Consider the following 22,984-nt stretch of genomic DNA (forward strand, 5'->3'; position numbering starts at 1 on the left):
GCATCTTCTCAGACTTTTGTATCTCCTGCCTGATGGAAGAGGTTGATAAAGAGAATAACTCAGATGGGAGGGGTCTTTGATTATGCTGCCCACTTTCCCAAGGCAGCGGGAGATGCAGACAGAGTCAATGGATGGGAGGCGGTTTCATGTGATGGACTGGGTTACATTCACAACTCTGTAGTTTCTTACAGTCTTGGGCCGAGCTGTTGCCATACCAGACTGTGATGGGATGCTTTCTATGGTGCATTTGTAAAAATTGGTAAGAGTCAATGTGGACTTGCTAAATTTTCTTGGTTTCCTGAGAAAGTATAGGCGCTGTTGTGCTTTTTTGGTTGTAGCGTTGACGTGGGTGGACCAGGACAGATTGTTGGTGATGTGCTTACCTAGGAATTTGAAGCTGTCAATCATCTCCACCTCGGCCCCATTGATGCAGGGAGGGGTGTGTACGGTACTTCGCTTCCTGAAGTCAATGACCAGCTCCTTAGTTTTGCTGACATTGAGGGAGACATTGCTGTTGTTACACCACGCCACTCAGAAGCTCTGATCATTAATGTTGAGGAAGAGCCAGCTGCGCACTTCAAAAGTAATCGACTGTTGCTAAGTACTTTGGAGCTTTCTTTGGAATGAAAGGTGCCAGCACATGGGCAGTCCCATGGAAGGCCAGCTGTTATATATAAAAGTATTGGATCTACCACACACATATCACAGGCTAGCTGATTACATTTTGTGGCAGATGTAAAACCCCCCCCCCCCCGCCCCCAAAAAAAAGCCTCGTCATTGAACTAGAACCGAAGGTTTACCTGCAGCCACTTCAGTGAAAATGAAAGTCGGGAGAGCTGAAAAAGGGCTGCCCACTCACCATCCCTGTTTAAACAGAGTCACAATTATCCAGATTGTGCTGAGGTGGGAAGGTTGCATTCCATTTCTCCTGGTTTGTTTTGAAAGTTGATAGACATTTCTTTCTGATTGCAGAGATTATGAATGATGTCATCAAGAAGGTGAAGAAGAAGGGAGAATGGAAGGTAGGAATCTTTCCGTTTCATGGTGTCAATCCGTGCTGATGATTTGGGTCAAGGAGTCAAGTGGGAGACGATATTTGATATTTAATAAAGAACGTTGCTGGGCAGGATAATCGCTACATTGAGCATGGATTGAAAATATTAGAATCGATTAAGGATAACACCTTCGATAGAATGAGTGGACATCAAAATAGATCATATAGCCCAGCTGATAGCCATCCAACTCGGTCCCGAAAAAGATTGCCTACGTTCCTTGCAAGACTAGTTTATTTCTTTCACAACTTGCTGGAGAGACCGTTGGATTGGAAGGATGTTCATCTAATTCCAGTTTTTAAAATGGGAAGCAAGGCAGAACAGTAATGAATGCTGATAGGGATGTAGACCCGCCCTCGATGATCACCCGCACAGAGCAGGAGATGTCAGGGATGCTCAATGCAGCTTATGTGGCAGAAGGGGATGAATGTTGCTGCTGACCTGGATGTCCCACCCATGAGGCTGAAGGGGAGACTATACCTTTTCAGCAGAGGGTGAAACCTGAGGCAGCTTTTTTCGATCCGTGAGCAATTAAGAGGCCGCCATCAGGCTGTTGTCTATTTAAGGGTTGCTAGTTCAGTCAGAAGGCTAGTGGTAGTCTCAGCAGTGGCATTACTCGCTGTTGCCGTTGTTGATTCTGAAAAACCCGAGGACAGGTGAGTTGCGTTTTGGGAGGTTGGGGCCCGAGAGCTATCATGGACGAAGTTTGGAGGAATCATGGGGCATCAGCGATGCAGTTGCCGAACAAGCAGCCATTGCTGTTGCTGGGCACCCCTTCTTTGGCCCATGGAGTGGACATGTAGGGCATATTCCCTTCCCGGCAACTCACTGGGAGGCTGCCAGGGTTTACTTGGTGCTCTCCATATGTGGCGGAGGGTCGTCTGCTGCCAGGGCTGGGAGAGAAATCATGGCTGTTATTGCTCCTCCTGTTTCCGAGCTCCTAATTCCCCACCCCTACAACTCTCCCCCCCCCCCCCCCCCACCCGCTTTAACTCTCTCCCTAAATCATGCATGATATTTTTCCCCCTTTCAGGAATCACTAATTAATTCACCAAACAATCACAGACTTCCATTAGCAGCAAAATACACAGAACTCCGGCCATGATTTCACCCTCTATTCACAAGATAACTATGGATAACAAAAGCCATCTCGCCAAACTCATATCATCCATCCAGAATGACATACAAGCATACATATTTTGAGCAGGAGTAAGCAATTCAGCCCCTCAAGCCTGCCCCATCATTTGATAATGTTGCCTACATTATTCCAATAATTTTAACTCAAAAGTATTGAATTGGCTGTAAAGTGATTTGAGGCATTAAGAAAGGTGCCGTATAAATGTGACTTTTGTCTTTTGTCACCGCCCCTCCTGGGATGGTGCATGGTCAATTCCAGCCCCACTTTTTTTTTTTAAAATTTAGATTACCCAATTATTTTTTCTAATTAAGGGGCAATTTAGTGTGGCCAATCCACCTACTCTGCACATTTTTGGGTTGTGGGGGCGAAACCCACGCAGACACGGGGAGAATGTGCAAACTCCACACAGACAGTGACCCAGAGCCGGGATCGAACCTGGGACCTCAGTGCCGTGAGGCGGTTGTGCTAACCACTAGGCCACCATGCTGCCCTAATTCCAGCCCCACTTGACCTGGAGTCACAACACAAGTGAAATTGGATGTTATATTAAAATACCTGAGGGCCTTGGCTGAGCCCAATAAACTGCAGTTACCAGTTTTGTGAATTTAACACAAGTAATTTATTATTTAACAAAAATATCATTCAGTAGGTAGCTGACTATCTATTACCCCTTTCCAACTCGCCTCACTTATATCACACACACACGCAACGTAGAGGGACAGGGTGGTGGAGAGGGAAGAAAATAAAGATAACATAAAATGATAATGCTCTTTAACCCATAATTAGCCGTGGAATTTTAGTAAGGATTTTCCAAAGGATTACATGGCTTTGTGGATAGGGAGGGTCCAATGACCGTGGCTTGGATGTTGAAATTGATCTGTTCTTATTGAAATTGGCATATGTAGGAGCACAGCTCAGAATATCGGGAGCTGATGGTTACACTCATTTCTAATGTTTATAATTCCTTGGTGTTTTATTTTAATCAGCTGTGCTCTAGAGAGCCGCAATGAATAAAATAAATAAAACATCATCCAAGACAGAAGGATGTACTATATATCAGAGCAAATGATGGTGAAATTGTGCAGTGCTCAGGATAGACTACACCTTGTCCAGATTTGGTCACTGAGGAACAAAGGAAAGAGAGGATCAATAATGCTGTTCGCTCGGGTCTGATTTATATGGAGAAACTCAGGCATTTTGCCCTGAGGTGATCTTGCAGGTTGGAAGATTAATTCAGAAAATTCCTCTCGAGAAAATTGCAAAAGTGAGGCAAGTGGGATTTCAAAGCGAAGTTTGATTGTTAATTTGTTGGTTAAGACGTAATTTGCCGGAGGCTGTGGATCAATGGGTGGAATCTTCCATTCTGGAGTCGAAGTCCGTGCGGGAAGGACAGCGTGATTGAGCTGACCGAACACCTGCGATCTTCTGCTGTTCAGCTCATTAATTATGCATTTGTGAGGAGCTTGGCGAGTCTCGTGGCAGGGTAGACAGGAAATCACTTGCTCTGCTGTTACATCATGGAGCCATTTATAAAGGGCTCCTGGACAGACATTCATTCAATGCTGCTCAGGAGCTCTGCATTACTCCTCCAGAGTCCTGGCGGCTGCAGTTCATACTGGCAAAGCTGACAGATGTGAACAACCACATTGCCTTTTGCTCATCTCTTGATAAAAGCACCGCTGGCGGTACACCCATGGCCAGGCCAATGCGTGCCATTGCAGTGGTCCACATTCTACTGCCTCTTGCTGCTCTGACCTTTGCTCTCCTGCACCTGTGCTGACCAATCAATGTGCCACCCCCCCTCCTCATCTGGATGGAAGCCATTAAAATGGCTGGGTAGCCTGCGGCCTGCATTAGCGACGCCTCAGTGGATGCGTGAACGAATTGAAGTGATATATTTAGTGGGCATGCTCTTAACAGGTTTCCCTCCATCTGAAAGGCAGCGGACAAGTGCTAAGCCCTTCACTTAGTCTCTGTCAAGAGATGGCATTCCCACCCACCCCTTCCAGGTGAAGGTCATCATGGAGGGTCAGAGGAGGTGCTACTCCCATTCATACATGACTGTGCATGGAGATATTGCTGAGCAGGGTGATGTGAGCCATCCGCAAGAAGCCTCCCACTAACACTATCCTGTTTGCGTTCATGATCCTCCAGACTGTAGAAATACTATTGCCGTGGCAGCATGGAAAGGCTAACTACATGGACAGCCATGTCCATTCATCTGGGAGGATGGAGGTTGGGGGTTGTGAGTTGGCTGCTGTTCCGTAGCCTGGCCCCTTGGATCCATCCATCCATCCGTCCATCCGCCCATCCCTCCATCCATCCATCCATCCCTCACTCCCTCTCCCTCCCTCCATCCATCCATCCCTCCTTTCATTCCCCTCCCTCATCCTTCAGCCAATGGCAAGCAGTAGCTCCATAATTTGCTGGGGTCTCAATATGTTATGAGACCCATGAGTCAGGAACAATCCTACTGCTGTGTGGGCTTCACCACGGAGAGGAGAACATCCAGTTGTCTCATCATTATTTGGATGTCCCTTTAATTGGCCACTTATGCTGATCTTGAACTCCACCCACCAAAAAGATTGTCCTCCCACTTTGAGGGATCTCACTGAGTGACTGAGTGACTAGCTGCATGGTTCAGTCAGATTGTAAAATGGTGCATGTCACCTTCTAGACTTAGTCAACCATCTTCTACCAGCAACCCCCGCCCCCCCACTCCCCATCCCGCCACCCTCCACCCACCCAATTACACCATTCATCTTCCCTCTGTTACCTGTGAACTTCCCTCTGTTACCTTGGACCTCCATCTCCACACACCTTCCCTCCTCTCGGAGTCTACATCCATCACCATCCCATTACCCACCCTGGCCCTGCCCTCTTACCTTGTCTGAGCCACCTGTCTATTTGGTCTCCATATTTTGCCTCCACCCATGAGACCTTCACCTACCAAACTCTCATACTGGACCTCCCACTCTACTGCATCCCACCCCCCTCTCTGCCTCTCTGACCTGGAACATGCGTTTACCCCCAGAACCCCACTATTGGCAGCATCAGCCTCGCCCTCAAGGCACTCTTTACCGCCCCCCCCCCCCCCCCCCCCCCGACCCCCGCCCCCCGCCCTTCCCCGCTTCACCTGCCTCCCGGGTCCAGCCATGGTCCTGCTTTTGCTACTGGTGCTGCTATGAGTGAAGTTGTGCACGGTATCCAAAAAGGTGAAAGAAACATCTACTGACCTTAAAGTTATGGAAGACATGAAGCTTGCCAGCTGTATGCCACTTATGTACATCCGTAAGACTATACTTTCTAAATTCTCTCTGGCGGAGAATGTGCTTTGGAGGGTGAAGTTAATTCTGCTGAGGTGGCCTTTTAATGAGTACACGGAGAGGCTAATGTATGCAAATGGGGTTCCCAACATTGTTTGTTGGAAAACTTAACCTGCATTTAATCCGCCTCGTGGGTCAGGAGAATACAATTCCAACAGTTTATCCTACCATTGGGAAACAGATTTTCTGCCTCCCGCAAAAATTAAATGTCCCCACTCACCACGATTCTGTCTGGGGGCGGGTGAGGAAATTCCGCCCAATGTCTGGACGCCATTCTGACCCAATTTGGGATCCTGAAGGAATTCAAGAGAGAAGTCCTCACTTTTTATCTGGGCACAAGAGCAGCCTATTTACGTCACTTATCTGTTCAACAATTCAAGTTATTCAAATAACTTGAGAAAGGGAAGAGTTTGGAAAGTTACATTTCCCACATGGACGTAAGCAATAGTTTGCCATGTGAAATGGGGTGAGGAAAAAGAGACCTCGCCACATGAACCTGGACTGGGTTTCAAAGTGCAAAGGAGACGTCTTATAAAACGGAGTTGGAGTTATCATTTGTGGTGGATGTCAATAAAATGCATGAAGAGAAACAAATTCAAAATTTGTCACAGCTGCTGTACTTAAAAAGATAGTGAGCTTTTTTGTAAATGGGTGTGAGAAATAAGTCTGATTCTGAGAGCTGCACTTCACAGAGAGTGAGGCATTTGCTTGTTTGCTGCTGACCATTGTATGGTGAGAGGAAATTCACCAAAGGCCCACCTGCCACATACGCATGGTGCAAAGTGTTCCACCTGTGAATAAGAAATTCTCAATTCTCTTTGCTACGTGTGAAGGTGAGGTCTTCATTCTGTCGTGTTATGTACTCTGGGATAACACAGGCTGCAACTGGATGCAGCTTTAACCAAAAGATACTCCAGACCTTGAAGTTAGTTCAATCTGATTTATTGAACCAGCAGCACAGTTAGCACAGTTCTCTGTGAGTTCGACTCTCTGCTAACCTAAGTGTGGTTACTCTGTCTGACTGAACCAGACTAGCTCTTAGCCACGTGCTGGAGGTGTGATACTGTACATACACCCTGACTCACTCTGTAGATGTTCATCAGTGGAAAGAGGCGGAATGTGAGTGCGTCGTGCCTTTTATAGTGAGATACCACCCCTGAGTGTCCTGGCTGCTCATTGGTCATGTCCTGTTCACTGTTTCATTAGCTGCCTGTCTGTGCCTGTCTGTATATCATTATCAGCATTTCTGCATATCATGACACATTCATGAAGCAAATTGCGATATCCACCTGTACGTCGAACATTTCATCAAAAACGACAGAACCAACTCAGCTGTAAAACAGCTCAATCATTAATATAGAGGGCAGAACCTTTCTATGAGGTGCAGCACTGCTTTTCCTGACCTGGCGATTGTCTTTGTGTATTTTATTAGGTGCTGGTGGTGGATCAGCTCAGCATGCGGATGCTGTCATCCTGTTGCAAGATGACTGATATTATGACAGAGGGCATCACAAGTGAGTGTTCCTGTTATTATTGACATCCTCGGCTTCACAATCAGAGTTTTTTGCAGTCGCCTTCAATGAAGATATGTTTTGAAACTTCTGAGCAAAGTTGAGCTTTGCCTCAAAAATGGTTTTGAAAACCCCTGTCACGGATGCAAGCCATCCTTCTTAAAAGTTCGCAACTGTCCTGCGAGGTTCAGAGTACAGTTTTATTTAAAAACTTAGCAACAAGCAAAGAAATAAGAAAGCAACAAGTCATTAAAAAAGAAATTACAATGCCCAATTCTATTTTTCCAATTAAACTTTTTAAAATTATCCTCATTTTCTACATTTTCATCAAATAAACAAGAAAAGAAAAACATCACCCCATTCAATATACAGACCAAACCGTCATCCGTACATTCCAAGTAAAATAGAAAATTAACAATCATTCAGTAAACAGTGTACTCAAGAACAACAATAACCCCAACTACCCCCCTCCCCCCCTCTAATGTTCGCTGGTAACCAATTCTTGAAAGTGCATGATAAACATTCCCCATGAATTGTAGAACCTGTCCTTCAACCCCCTCAGCTCAATCTTCACCTTCTCGAGAGTCAAAAATTCCAGTAGAAACCCCGCCGCCAAAGCCGAGGCACAGGGCGGAGAAGCTGACCTTCGCTCCAACATGACCTGCCTCTGGGCAATCAGCGAGGCGAAGGCTAAAACATCTGTCCCCGTACCCGCCTGCAGTCCTGGCCTGCCCGCCACCTTGAAAATGGTTGCTTTTTTTTCCAATTATGGGGCAATTTAGCATGGCCAATCCACCTACCCTGCACATAACCCTAGTGGAGGGGCTAGGATGGGTGGTGGGGAGGGTGGGGTGTGGTTTTGGGTGGGGGTGGGTGGGTGGTGGGGGGGATGCGGTGGGAGAGAGGGGTGAGAGATGGGGTGTAGGGGGTGGTTGTGGGCAGTGTGATGGGGCCAGCTGCTTTTACAGCTGTGGCTAACCTTTGTTCACTTGAACTTCGCTTTGTTCCATTTCATGACGCTGCTTGAAGTTGTGGAGGACATAACACAAAGGAGAGAGCCACTCCCCAGTTTGGAAGCCGTGTATCTCATCACGCCCTCTGAAGAAGTAAGTTAGAGCATTAACCAATCTCACAGGTTTTTTAAAAAAAGTACACACAAACACTGATTTTGAAATTTGCAGCATTTACTTTGACATGCGAAGATTTCTTGGCGAGGTACCACTTGCCAACCAATGTCAGTGCTAACACTGTAAGAAGTCTTACAATACCAGGTTAATGTCCAACATATTTGTTTCAAACACGAGCTTTCGGAGACTGCTCCTTCCTCAGGTGAATCATTCAGGTAGACAACGTTGGCCGAGTCGCACGAGTATGTACCTGATGGGTGGTGTTCTCACATGTAATGGTGGTATCCATGTCGATGATCTGGCACGTCTTGCAGAGATTGCCATGGCAGGGTTGTGTGGCATCTGTTACGCTAGAGGAGATATCTGGAGGAGCATAACAGACATCTACAGACGCTGAAAGATGCCCTTGTACGAACGGGATATGGCGCTTGACTCATCGATGAACAGTTCCAACACGCCACAGCAAAAAACCACACTGACCTCCTCCTCGGGGAATTTGGAATAATAATGGAGCATTTGGAATGCTCGCATTCTAAGCATTGCTTGGCATCTTTGACTTTGTCTTATATGTTTCTGGAACATACCTCTTCATTCACCTGAGGAAGGAGCAGTGCTCCGAAAGCTCGTGTTTGAAACAAACATGTTGGACTTTAACCTGGTGTTTTAAGACTTCTTACTGTGCTCACCCCAGTCCAACGCCAGCATCTCCACATCGTGCTTACACTGAACGGTGCCCAAGTACTGAACTGTCACATAGAAGGTGCCAGAGGAAGTGGAAATGCGGGTTGTGTTTACAAGCCATTCATGGTCAAACACAGACAAACTTTTGGAGAAAAACGATCATGTGACAAACACCCAGTACTTGTACCATTGTACTGATGGTGTTAGGCCACACTGACAATGCATTACTTATGTGATGGTTTCCGGAGTAGTGGAAACAGGTGATGCTACAGAGGATGAAGTAGATCACAGAGTTCCCTTTTGTTGAAGTTGTAATTTGGAAACACTAGAAAACATGGTTAAATGGGACTTGCAAGTGTTCTACGGAATGAGAAATTTCAAAATCTCCCTTACCATTGAAAATTCAATTTGTCGAACCCAAGCCGACATTAAGGTTATTCATGGGAAATCCTGATACCCGCTGGTTTAACACTTACACCTGATTTGAGAAATGTATCAGATGTACTCTTATTTGTTGATTCATCTTTTGCCTGGGATTCAGATTGTCTCCCTTCAATCGATCAAAACAATTGTCAAAAAAAAATATTCTATCAACAGGCCGAATAAACCGCAGCACTGTTTGAAAACCACCTCACACTTTGACAAGAAGTGACCAGCAACACAACTGTATCACTAATCTAACTTTTCCTAACTGTACACATGTAAAAATAATCGGCTTATTGGAATGATCAGCAAAAGCAGTGCAATAGCTATTTAGTTAAAGAATTGTTTTTGGTTGAAATGTAGTTCTTCCTGTTGAAAGTGAACATTATGTCATTGAGATTTTATCTTTCCAGTCTGTGCGTGCACTGATCAATGATTTTAAGGACGCTCCCTCTTCTAAGTACAGAGCGGCCCACGTTTTCTTCACAGACTGTAAGTATACAGATGATCGAAGGGATATGTGTTCCACTTATGCCCATTTGGAGTTTTGCGGGTGATAGTGTCAACATTGAAGTTAGTTATAAGACTCTAGCGTCTTAAGAGAAACTGGGGCCTTGTATTTCAAATTACTGGTTACCTCAGCCTATCGCGCTGAATACCTGCATGAAGAACAGCTTCCTGGTGCAACGTCATGGGAGATTGACTCAGCCTTAATGCCTGATTACAACTAGACCTAAAATATCACTGATGTTAGGCTGCTGTTATAATTTTGTTGCATAATAATGGTCATGATTCACAGATGGTAGCATAAAGTATTTATTTCACAGTTACTGGGAGCAGTGATTTGACCATTAGCAAGACTTTTGAATTTTTAACAAATGGACCAAGCAAGTGATCGTTTCAAAATGATATCCCACTTTATGAAAATGAAAATCGCTTATTGTCACAAGTAGGCTTCAAATGAAGTTACTATGAAAAACCCCGTCGCCACATTCCGGCACCTGTTCAGGGAGGCTGGTACGGGAATTGAACTGTGCTGCTGGTCTGCCTTGGTCTGCTTTCAAAGCCAGCGATTTAGCCGTGTGCTAAACCAGCCCTTAGTTCAGTCATGTGATTTTTCTTTTGAAGGGACAGGTTGCACCTGATAGAACGTATTGTATTCCTTTTTTTTGTTAGAATCCCAAAGCAGATTTCTCCCTTCTGACCCGCTGCAGGTATGGTGGTGAGCGGGGTCAGAGTCAAAAAATCTGAATCCCACCAGTGTAAAATCGCATTGTAAATCTCCAATGGAGGGTTAATGGTGGCTGATTTCCCCACTGGCTGGTGGCATGATTGCCATTTATATCTCATAAATGTGCATTAAAATGGCTGCCTGCTGTGTAGCCTGATGCAGACAAGGGGGGAATTTGGAAAAGGGCTTTGCAAGGGAGGCGGAAGGGTGAGGGCTCGCGATATCACACAGATGGGTAAGGGGCAGGGTGAAGAAGACAGACAATGAAAGGCAGAGGGAAGACTGGGGGAGGGAAGTTGGACCCCAACAAGGTTGCATGAAAGGCTCATAAAGAGGGTCTTTATTTTTATTGTTTACTGGAAGGGGGTACACTAAAACCCCAGGGTGGGTAGAGGTCCAAGTGCAGCAGGGGTGCCTCACAGGTGATGGGCTAAGGGGGGAAGGTGATTGGATCAAGGAACAGACTTATTCTTGAGGCTACTAGCCTTTTTCCTTTGGGTTGTTGGCATCCTGCACAGTCTGTGAAGACATGTGGGCTGGAGAGAGTGTTTGGAGTGCACATTCAAACTTAATATGGTACTTAATATGGCACCAGGGCCTTTGAACCCGCCCTCTGACAGCAGGCAGACGAATCAGACAAATTCTTCTGTGCATAATTAATAAGGTCCTAAGCCTAGAATGTGGCACGGGTTCCTAGCATTCAGGCCCGCGGGAAAAGCGCCACAGGAGGCTCCTGCCACTGCACTTAGTCTCAAATTGGAAGAATTGGAAGTCCCTGTGGGAAATACAAGAGAAATTGTAAAAGTGGAGACAAAGCTTAAGGGGCTGGGTTAGCACACTGGGCTAAATAGCTGGCTTTTAAAGCAGACCAAGGCAGGCCAGCAGCACAGCTCAATTCCTGTACCAGCCTCCCCGAACAGGTGCCGGAATGTGACGACGAGGGGCTTTTCACAGTAACTTCATTTGAAGCCTAATTGTGATAATAAGCGATTTTCACTTTCAAAGCAAATAAAAGGTTGAGTACAAATACCCAGAGTGTCACTTGTCTGCTGCTTGTATTTATACTTATTGCGGTGTTTGTGCCATTGACCTTGCTGTTTAAGAGAGGAGTAAAAACTGTCGCCTTCATGTTTCACAGCTTGTGCAGATCCATTGTTTAATGAGCTGGTAAAGTCTCGTACATCAAAGGTTATCAAAACCCTAACTGAAATCAACATTGCCTTTCTTCCATATGAATCACAGGTAAGACATTTTATTCACCAGTCACAAGGGGAGGTAAAGGTGGCTGGGGGAATTTTTCAGTGTTAAATACGAGAACTTTTGTCAGTTACTGATGTGACCATCAATTTACAAGACACGTGGTTGGAAGTGAACAGTGGTTTTAATAGTCTTACAACTAAGCCTGCCTGCGACGAGATGAACGGGCAGCAGGCTCACAACTGCAGATCTTTATACTTCCGGTTAGTGGGAAGAGCCATGGGCGGAACCATGGGTTGAGCCAAGGGTGGAGCCCAGTACAAACTCCTCATCTCCCCCTATGGGCAGAGCCGCGCAACTGCTCGTATACCGAGCTTACATAGACACAACACATACAATATAACACAGTGTGAATTACTAGGATTGTGATTCACCTCAGTTACCTTGGGGTGAATTCTCCGCCAGCCGGATTCTCCGTTCCGCTGGCAGCGTACCCCAGCCCGTGGGTTTCCTGGCGGCATGAGGTGGCCACCATGGAAAATCCCATTGACCGGTGGTGGGAACGGAGAATCCCGCTGCGGGCCATTGAGAAACTGACGGCACGCCATTGAGAAACACGCGGCTGGGGAGGCAGAGAATTTGCCGCCTTGTATTTGGAATGGTTTGACTTTCCATGCTAGAGCGAGAGTACGATATGTGATGGAGGAGGGCAGGAAAAGGAGACAGTTATTCATTGCCACATAGCTGATGTTTGATTGGTGTAATATCGCTGCCAGGCATCTATCTATGTGAAAGTACCTGACCAAAGGGATCAACGTAAGAAGTCTTACAGCACCAGGTTAAAGTCCAACAGGTTTGTTTCAAACACTAGCTTTCGGAGCACAGCTCCTTCCTCAGGTTCACCTGAGGAAGGAGCAGTGCTCCGAAAGCTAGTGTTTGAAACAAACCTGTTGGACTTTAACCTGGTGTTGGAAGACTTCTTATTGTGCTCACCCCAGTCCAACGCCAGCATCTCCACATCAAAGGGATCAAGTACTACCTTACAAAGTATTCCCAGCATGTGAATTCTCACCAATGGCAAGGTCCTAAAGTACAAATTAGGGCTTTCGTGTACCAAATAGAGTAACTCTAAAAATTGAAGTGAATGTTTTGTGGCTCACCTCACAACTCTTTCTCGTTGTTCCCTCCCTCTGTTCCCCACTGCACAATTTTGGGGGGATTTGTTTTAAACACCCAAAACCTCCCTCTATATTGCTTTGTATCGTTGATTCCTGGCATCCTTTTGATATTTGAAATCCCCTTTTGTTTTATATCTTTAAAAAATAAATTCAGACTGTCGAAATTTTTTTTCCAATTAAGGAGCATTTTAGCATGGCCAATCCACCTACCCTGCACATCTTTGGGTTGTGGGGGTGAGATCCATGCAGACACGGGAAGAATGTGCAAACTCCACGCAGACAGTAACCCAAGGTCGGGATCAAACCTGGGACCTCGGTGCCATGAGGCAGCAGTGCTAACCATTGCGCCACCCATGAAATCTCCTTATTTTTAACATTCATTGTGTTTATAGCATCACAAAGTCGTAAAATCTGATAACGCAGATGGAGGCTATTCGACTCACGCTGCCTGTACCAGCTATTTGACAGAACTGTCCAATTTAGTCCCACACTCCAGCTTTTCCCTCTGTAAGCTAGCAACTGTGTCCAGGGACATGGCGAGGCGGTGGTGTAGTTGTATTGTTGCTGGTCTAGTAATCCAGAGACCCAGCATAATAATCTGGGAACCTCGGTTCAAATCCCACCACGGCAGATAGTGAAATTTGATTTCAATAAAAATATGGGATTAAAAGTTTAATGATGACCATGAAACTATTGTTGATTGTCATTACTGAACCAGATGGGTGTTTTTAATGTCCTTGAGGAAAGGAAATATCTTGTCCTTACCTGGTCTGGTCTACATGTGACTCCAGATCCAATGTGATTGACCCTTAATTGCCCTCAAGGATGGGCAGTAAGTGCTTTCAGCACAGTAAGTTTCCTCTTTTGATGCCCTCATCTCATGATCGAATAAAAAAAATGTCAAATTGCCTTTTTAAAGTTACTACGGATTTTGATTCCACCACACTTCCAGTTGTGTGTTTCACATCTCAACCCTCGGTGGGAAGAAATTATCCTTATTTTCTCTCTAGTTATTTTGCCAGTTACTTTAAATCTGTAGACTCTTGTTGCCAACCCTGACAGAGGAAACAATTTCTCCCTACTTGCCCTATAAAAACCCGTCATATTTCTCACTACCTCTATTACATCTCTCCTTTTAGGTGTCCAACCGGTGGCTCATTCTGATCAGTTGCACATTTAGTTGCCAAAGAACCCCCCCCCCCCCTCTACGCCCCCCGTCTCCTCAAAATATGATGATTTTTGTGGGCCTGAGATGTTCCCTCCTGCTCCTCCACGGCCTGCAAAAATAACTCAGTACTTACTCTTGGTGATCCTGATTGGCACCATCACCCATTGAACTGCTTGGAGTGTGTGCCGTGCAGGCACTGACAAGTTCCGATCTCGAACAGCATAAAACCTCCATTTCCATGTTTAAAAGATCCCCACATCACCTGAAACAGGCTGACACTTTGGACACCCGGCAGTAGGCCCCTTTCCAAATGGAGCCAACCCAATTTGAAGATACTCAACATCCCAGTCTCTGGAGTGAATATATCAACCCCTTTAATTCCAGGTCCCAAAAGAGAAAACCTACCGTGCTGAAAGCTGCAAGAGGTGTTGAATAAAGTTTGATGAAGAATTATTAATGATTATGCATCAGCTTTTGGATTCATGCGAGCCCGAGTTTAGCAATAAATATGAATGATTCTACGTACGCTTTATACACTGGATCCTGCATTGCCTTTTGGCAACATCCACTTTCTTGTGGGTATCATCTCATACCTCAATGTGGCAGGAGCGTTTGAAAAGCGAACTTGCAGTACCCGCCTCACTGCATTTAGTGGATTCATTTCAATCTCTTAATGCTCCTAAACCCGGCTGAGTTGTTTTCGCAATCCTTGTCAAGTGTAATTTAGTGCAAGGTTGTCTCACTCTGCTGACTGCCTCAGTGGCGGTTAGTTGCAGCAAACATCAGTGATTACAGCCCAATGACCAATGAGAGCCAGGCACCAAGGATTGCGCAGCCCATCTGTCAAACAGCAGGTTCGTCCAGTTCGACTGAGGAACCTGTCACGTGATCACGAACAGATGGCATTCGGCACGCTCCAGTCTTTTTCATTCTTTATACAGTGGCTTACGTCCGCATGAGTTGGCCCTGTAATTATTTAGGTTCATAACTAAACACAGTACAGAAATAAAATGGTCAGTTTAAAAAAAAAAACCCTTGGGTCAAGTCAGTTGACTGAATTTCACATATAAAGTGCATTGGAGAGGGCATGGATGAACAGTTCATTCAGGGGACAGACTTAAACGCGCATGCTTAGGTTGTGTTGGCATTTTTCAGATTATCACGTCGATAGGTGATCGCCAGCGTACAGGAACACCAAGGTGCGCAGCTTTCTCCAAGCCAGACCGCTTGTGCAGTGCCATGCACATAATAGCCAGTGGTCTGCCCTGACATAGTCCTGACACGAGAGTAGACCAGACCACTCTTCATGAATGAACGAGCACCATTGTATCCTGATCTATAAGACATGCGTCTCTAAAAGGAATGGAACGACTATTCTCTGTGTTTCAGGTTTACTCGTTGGATGTACCAGATGCATTCCAGAGCTTTTACAGCCCCCACAAGACACAGTTGCGAAATCCTCTCATGGAACGATTAGCAGAGCAGATTGCAACCCTCTGCGCCACACTGAAAGAGTATCCTGCAGTCAGATACAGGGGGTGAGAGCACATTTTAAAATATGCACCCATCCTTTTTCCTAAAAGGCTGCTGCTCCCCGCGGTGAGGGTAGTACCGTTTGATTGTTATGATCGCTGAATAGTATTGGAAAAGGGACCCACCTTGGATATAAAATACCCCGTGGTGCTGGAAATGGAGGGATGGGATGATGGAATGTTGTTTCCGGAGGGCAGTAGACCATAGTTGAATAAAGGAGACAGGGGAATGGGTAAATATTCTCGAGATTCGCTTGGCTAGCTTTTCATATCAGTGAATATTTAGGCAGCCAGTCCCATCAAGACATTAGTTAGGGTAGAGTCATGATATGAATAAATAGAAGGAGCAGGCTTAGTAGCCTATATTGTGTTCTCTTTTTCTCCACTTTTTTCTGTCATAAGGATGTGTCAATCACTTGGAAAGTGTAGATCACCGTGCATGGAACCGTTGCAAAATATCTGGGTTGCGTAACCAGTGCTGCAATTCGCTGCAAGTCAATATGATGTACCGTGATCCACTGAAGTTAAATCATAATTTGCGTTGTGGAAAGTTACCGCATTCAATAGTATGAGGAACTACAAACACTGTCAAGGGTAGAAAATTTATAGGATAGGTCCCAATTTACTCATTGTGAAAAAGACCTAAAGAGAGCTTACACACGCTCACTCACACATGCACATTCACGCACGCACATTTGCATGCACACTCACACTCCACATTCTCTCACACACACATCCTCATGCACACACACACGAGTTCATATGCCAACACATGCATACATTCACAAAAGCACATGCACGCGCACAAATGCACATGTTCACACGTACAAGTTTATGCACACACATGAACGCATTCACATGCACATGTTTGCGCACACACACATGCGCACACACAAATGTGTTGTTTAATTGGAGGGTTGGAAAAAGCCATTGGCATGGATCTAATTCATGCTTATTAGCTGCTCTGGAGGCTAAGGAATGGTGTGCTGCACAGTACCAGCAGAAAAAGAATTTTACTGACATAACGTGATAACGTCGGGCATGAAATTTTGGATCCTATTTGTCTTCTATTGTCTTTCCTCAGGAAAGCATAGTAAGAGGATTGGATGACAATATCAATAGCTTTTAAAAATTAACACAATTTTATATTTTTTTTACAAACAAACTATGACCTTTATCAGACTGAAAGGCAATCCAGCTGGACATCACCAACTTGTGTTTAAGCAGGTGACTTAAGGTTCCTGACACTTGTAAAATTATAATATTCTGAGATTGGCAAAACAAACCCCCTCCTCCTCCCCGGCAAAAGACACCACAGCCATTTGTCACGACGCACAATAACCTTGCTGGAGTTCAGCGCATATCAGAGATTCAACCAGGATCAAGCTGGTTTGAAAGGCTCGTCTGACACAATTACATTCCCATTGACATCAATGGAATATAAATGGGGAGAGATCTAAAACTGGCTGCCAATTCACTATCATGAGTTTCACACTATCACACAAAGTCGGTGTATCCAGAAGGTGTGGGAGATTGCACAAGTTGGAGTTCTTGGAGCAGAGTTTCAGGCAAGGGGAGTGAGAGTCAGAAATGCAGCCAGAGACGTCAGTGTGCCCAGCATGCTGTTTTGACTTTTTCTTTAAATATGGGCTGACGCCTCACGGTGCCGAGGACCGGGGTTCGATCCCGCCCCCGGGTCACTGCCCATGTGGAGTTTGCACATTCTCCCCGTGTCTGTGTGGGTCTCACCACCACGACTCAAAAATGTGCAGGGCAGTGGATTGCCCACACTAGATTGCCCCTCAATTGGAAAAAACCATATGGGCTGCCGCACGCCATTACATTCCTGATTCTAGTTTCTGTCGTGCAAAGCTGTGCAATGTGGGTTCTAGACTGTAAAATCAAATCAAATTTGTGTCAAAGTTTGAAGAAATGTTGTTGCTCAAAAAAGAGGCACAGTCAGTATGGGATTGACTATTTAGTTAAATGTTAGTAAAATTGCAGCACTTCTACTTTAATGTTCTATGGCTGGGTCATTCTTCAAACAGGAAAAGTCTGAGAGTTGTTGAAAACCTGTCCCTAACTGTGTTGGTATTTTTTCAGTAATATACTGCTTTTACATTTCAGGGATTATAAAGAAAATGCCATGCTTGCACAGCTGGTCCAAGATAAACTCGATGCATATAAAGCTGATGATCCAACTATGGGCGAAGTAAGTGTTTCATAACAATGGTTCTGCTTTAATACCCAACCTATCGCATCCAGTGGATCACGGTAGCACAGTGGTTAGCACTGTTCCTTCACAGCGTCAGCGACACGGGTTCGATTCCCGGCTTGGATCACTATCTGTGCGGAGTCTGCGTGTTCTCCCTGTGGCTGCGTGGGTTTCCTCCGGGTGCACCTGTTTCCTCCCACAAGTCCTGAATGATGTGCTGTTAGGTAGTTTGGACATTTTGAATTCTCCCTCAGTGTACCTGAAGTGGCGCTGGAGTGTGTCGACTAGGGTATTTTCACAGTAACTTCATTGCAGTGTTAATGTATGCCTACTTGTGACACCTAATAAAGATTATTATTAATATATGGTGAGAATACACCTCTTCCACAGGTACATGGGGCGAAATTCTCCGCCCCCCACGACGGGTGGGAGAATAGCGGGAGGGCCTTCCCGACATTTTTCCCGCCCTCCCGCTATTCTCCCACCCCCCCGCCGAAGTCCCGACCCGAATCGCTGCCGCCGTTTTTTTACGGCCGGCAGCGATTCACAGCTGTTAGATGGGCCGAAGTCCCAGCCCTTTCCGCCGTTTTCACGAACGGCAAACACACCTGGTCTTGCCGTTCGTAAAAACGGCGTCACCAACTCGCTTTTTATAACCATGGCACCGATTGGCACGGCAGTACCACGGCCGTGCCAAGGGTGCCATGGGCCCGCGATCGGTGGGCACCGATCGCGGGCAGCGGGCCCGATGCCCGCGCACTACTTGTCCTTCCGCCGCCCCGCAGTATCCATTCGCGGGGCGGCTGAGGGGCAACCCGGCCCGCGCATGCGCGGGTTTCGCGCAAAAACGCGATGACGTCACCCGCGCATGCGCGGGTTGGAGTCTTCCAAACTGCGCATGCGCGGCTGACGTCATATGACGCGTCAGCCGGCGCTAACTCCGGTAAGCGGGCTTAACGATTTTCGTTAAGCCCGTCTTGCCGGTGCCTACGGCGTCGGGCTGCTAGCCCCGACCGGGGACCAGAATCGGTCCCCCGTCGGGAAGGGGCGCGCTGCCGTAAAACCCGCCCGGGTTTTACGGTAGCTTTACGATTTCTCCCGTTTTGGGAGAATCTCGCCCATGGTGACACTGGGATGCTGGCTGCCATTCAGTCAAAATGAGAAAATGTTTTTACTCATTCAGTTTCATTTTCCTTTCTTGATTTGTTATTTCCAATCTAGTCAACTTAAAAATTGTTATATATTTAAATAGAATGTTACTTGAGAACGATTTCATTCAGTGAAAACTAAACTTTTTTCTGCTTTAGTGCAAACCAGGTAAGGCAAAATTCGATGCAAAATCCCCTTTCACATCTTCCCAAGGCACATGAGGGGGAGACAGTGGCATGGCGGTATTTTTCACTGGGCCAGTAATTTGGAGACCCAACATAATGTTCTGGGGAGTCTGGGTTGAAATCCTGCTGTGGCAGATACTGAACTTTGAATTCAATACAAAATCTGGAATTGAAAGCACATTGGTGACCGCAAAGCCATTTCTTACAAAAGCCCCCATCTAATTCACTAATGTTCTTTAATCTGCTGCCCTTACCTGGTCGGACCTACATGTGACTCCAGACTCACAGCAATGTGGTTGACTCTCAAATGGCCTGGCAAGTCACTTGGTCCTAGGGATGGTCCACCCCGCTGAATTAAACAAATTCCAGTCTTTAATGTTTGTATATTGCTTTGGTAGTAACTTAAAGTGCGGGATCGTCCAGTCTGCCAGCCACGTCTTCCTCAGCGGCACGCCCTTGCCAACAGCGGGATTCTCTGTTAACCAATGTGACCACCCCACGCTGGCGAGAAACCCGTAGGAATGGGTGTGCTGCTGGCGCAACGGAGAATGCCACCCAAAGCCTTTTCATATTGATGGTTTACTCATGAGTTTTGCTCTTACTTGAACTGCATGCTTTGGCTTGTTAAGAAGTGCCACAGAATTATAGACAGTCCAGCACTGAATGCTGCCAGTCAGCCATTGTGTCTACTGGTTGATGGAACTATTCAATTAATTTCCCTGCTCCTTCCTCATTTTCCCATCCCTTCAAATATTTATACAATTCACTTTTGAATGTGTCAAGTTATTAATTTATTTTAGAACCTAAATCGGTTCAGTAATTGTTGCTCTGCACTTTTCACTAATGTTAGAGTTATGAGTAATAACACTTGAAGGACTGTAAATGGCGCTTCCAGCAACACTGTATGAAATTGGCAGGAGGCTTGGATCTTTTGGAATAGTTTAACTTCACAGGACGTCTCTGAACTTGCTTAAAATGATCGATAGTTGAAGTTTTGTTTCTCGCTGACAAACTTCATTCCCACGCACTTTCTCAAGTACACACTGATCTATAAATCCACAAAAGATGCAAAAGGTGAGCTCCATGCCACAGAGGAAAATCAGCGCCTCAGAAACTGTGGAAGAGCTCATTGCAGAGATAAGCAAATCTCATCAGAACCATTTGCCTTAACATAGCTTTACAAGGGCATAACCTTCTCTATCAATGATTTGCATGTCCTGCTTATATTTTTAGTGCTTATTTACTTGATAGAATAGATAATGTTCTACATTGAAGGGTGATAATTTACTGTGAAGTACTTGACCATTTTGACTTAACAATGAATCACATTGAATAGAATCCTGACCGTGCCATTTGGCCCATCGACCCTCCGAAAGAGCCCCACCCTATCCCCGTAACCGTTTTCTGACACTAAGGGGCAATTTAGCATGGCCGATCCACCTAACCTAGTGATAGGGGAACAATCATTGGCAGTAAGAGTCCAAGAAGGGCTGGTTTAGCACACTGGGCTAAATTGCTGGCTTTTAAAGCAGACCAAGGCAGGCCAGCAGCACGGTTCAATTCCCGTACCAGCCTCCCCGAACAGGCGCCGGAATGTGGCGACTAGGGGGTTTTCACAGTAACTTCATTGAAGCCTACTCGTGACAATAAGCGATTTTCATTTCATTTCATTCTTAAGCTAGAGAATTGAGTTTATTTTTGAAATTAATGTCAAATTGTACAGGTTATTGATAACAAATAGGCTGAAGTTACTGGATAAAATGTTAAAGCATTGACATGACGTGCACTATAGTAAAGCTTGGTTCTTTACTTTTTGTCTCCATTGCAGAAGACATTAAATAGCAGTTTAGAAATTATACTGCAGTTACTGTTGTTGTTCAGTAGGTCTTAATAATAATCTTCATTATTGTCACAAGCAGGCTTTCATTAACACTGCACTGAAGTTACTGTGAAAATCCCCTAGTCGCCACACTCCGGCGCATGTTCGGGTATACATAGGGACAATTCAGAATGTCCAAACTACCTAACAGCACGCCTTTCGGGACTTGTGGGAGGAAACCGGGGCACCCGGAGGAAACCCATGCAGACACGCGGAGAACGTGCAGACTCCGCACAGACAGTGATCCAAGCCAGGAATCGAACCTGGGACTCTGGCGCTGTGAAGTAACAGTGCTAACCACTGTGCTATCATGGCGCCCATAAAATCTTTCAAAAATTAGTGTTATTTCAGAATTGGGATTTGTTAAAGGCATAGTAACAAGGAAACAGTAATACAGTTCTGTGGAAGTTAGACCCATCTGGGGTTTATGCATGTATTAATTGGTAATGTGCGACACTTTGCACGACAGCTGCTATAAAGCAGTAAGCTCTGAGACTGTGTGGTTATTGGGCTGTAACCTCTGAGCTCCAGGGCAGTGTATCTGGGGCAGGTACCCCCAAATTGCGTTTGGATCCCAGCATTTACAGGTGAGGTTTGTATGGAAAATGCCTGGGAAGTGTATACGTGCCCTGGGCAATTGCCCTCCACTGGGAAATGTCCAAGAGTGCAATTTAAATCATAAACTCCGGATGGTTCGGACTGCCTTACATCAATAGTTACCCAGAAAGACAGAGAAGGATTAAAAACACAGCTAGTGCTGTGAAAACAGGGGACATGCCCTCCTTACATCCGACTGAACTGACATTCGATGTTAGGTCTTGGGACGAGCTGCATGGGCCAGATTGTTACTGGCCTGAGTCAGAACGTCAGATGAGATAAGATGGGAAAAAATTTCAGGTAAGAAAGAAGGAGAGGAGTAGCAATCAGAGTCTAACTGTCACTCTACGTCAGGGCCCATTATGTCAGTGCCTGCTTACTGAGGTACCAATACACACAACAGCAGGATTCATGTTTACACACTCAATTGCAAACATGTAACTTTCTTAATCTCAGTCAGGTCACTAGTTTAGCTACCATCTCCGCAGAGAGGAAGAGGGAAAACTGGTGGGTAAGGCATCCAATAATATTCCCAACATTTGGGATTGCGGGAGCTCTGTAGCTTGGCCTAATGTCTGTTCTTTCAGTCGGGTTGCTTCCGAGCACGTGACTGATCCAAATAGAGTAGGGACAGAAAATAAGCCTTCCATGTTCAATATTTATTGGATGAGCAGTGATAGCATGCCAATAAATATTGAATGAAGGACTATTTTTCCAAGATGTGTTTTAAGTTAATAGCATGTATCATTATTGTATAAGGTGCAATGAGGTTGTGGTTATCTAGCTTGTGTCTCATTCTTAAGATTGAAATCTCTGATTTCAGGGCCCAGACAAAGCCCGCTCACAGCTCTTGATAGTGGACCGTGGATTTGACCCAGCATCTCCTGTACTCCATGAATTGACCTTCCAGGCCATGACCTTTGACTTGCTGCCTGTTGAAAATGATGTTTACAAGTGAGAAGCTCCTTATTTTCTACTTTTTTATCTTATCATTGTTCACACCAGAGCATTCAATTATCTTCAGAAAAATGACCCCAAGGGCGGGGTAATGGTTACCTCTACATGTTACCTGTGCTGTACTTTTCTTTGTTCTTTCTTCTTTATGTTTGACTTAGACCAGGTTGTATTTTCCTTGGCTAAGGAGAATGAGACCCTCCACACCACAGAAGGATTGAATTTTTTATTTTGAGACTCAGTTGGTGAAAGGTACTTATTTATGCTCATCAAGATGGTAGTTCTTCGAAATCTCAGTTCAACATTTAGTGCCCAGTGTCAGGTGTGCAGCACAGGCCTAATACAGGCTAAAACTTTCTCACTTTCCTTCAAAGGAGATCTTAGCCAAAGGTCAACCTCCATTTTACAGATTGAATATCTCCAAATTGTCTTAGATTATAG

At 45.4% G+C, this 22,984-nt stretch overlaps 1 protein-coding gene across 5 annotated transcripts in view; it reads left to right on the forward strand.

Moving 5' to 3' along the window:
• The window catches only part of LOC119955959 (syntaxin-binding protein 1), a 134,543-nt gene that overhangs the window by 77,057 nt on the left and 34,502 nt on the right, over window positions 1–22,984 (forward strand). For all 5 annotated transcript variants that reach the window (XM_038782635.1, XM_038782636.1, XM_038782638.1 and 2 more), the window contains exons 2-9: window positions 973–1,022; window positions 6,949–7,030; window positions 8,057–8,133; window positions 9,672–9,750; window positions 11,628–11,731; window positions 15,422–15,570; window positions 17,692–17,776; window positions 22,413–22,543. In XM_038782635.1, coding sequence (XP_038638563.1) covers window positions 973–1,022; window positions 6,949–7,030; window positions 8,057–8,133; window positions 9,672–9,750; window positions 11,628–11,731; window positions 15,422–15,570; window positions 17,692–17,776; window positions 22,413–22,543 — 757 coding nt within the window. The remainder of the gene's footprint in view (window positions 1–972; window positions 1,023–6,948; window positions 7,031–8,056; window positions 8,134–9,671; window positions 9,751–11,627; window positions 11,732–15,421; window positions 15,571–17,691; window positions 17,777–22,412; window positions 22,544–22,984) is intronic.

Source organism: Scyliorhinus canicula, chromosome 21 (assembly GCF_902713615.1).
Source record: "Scyliorhinus canicula chromosome 21, sScyCan1.1, whole genome shotgun sequence".
Taxonomy (NCBI): domain Eukaryota; kingdom Metazoa; phylum Chordata; class Chondrichthyes; order Carcharhiniformes; family Scyliorhinidae; genus Scyliorhinus; species Scyliorhinus canicula.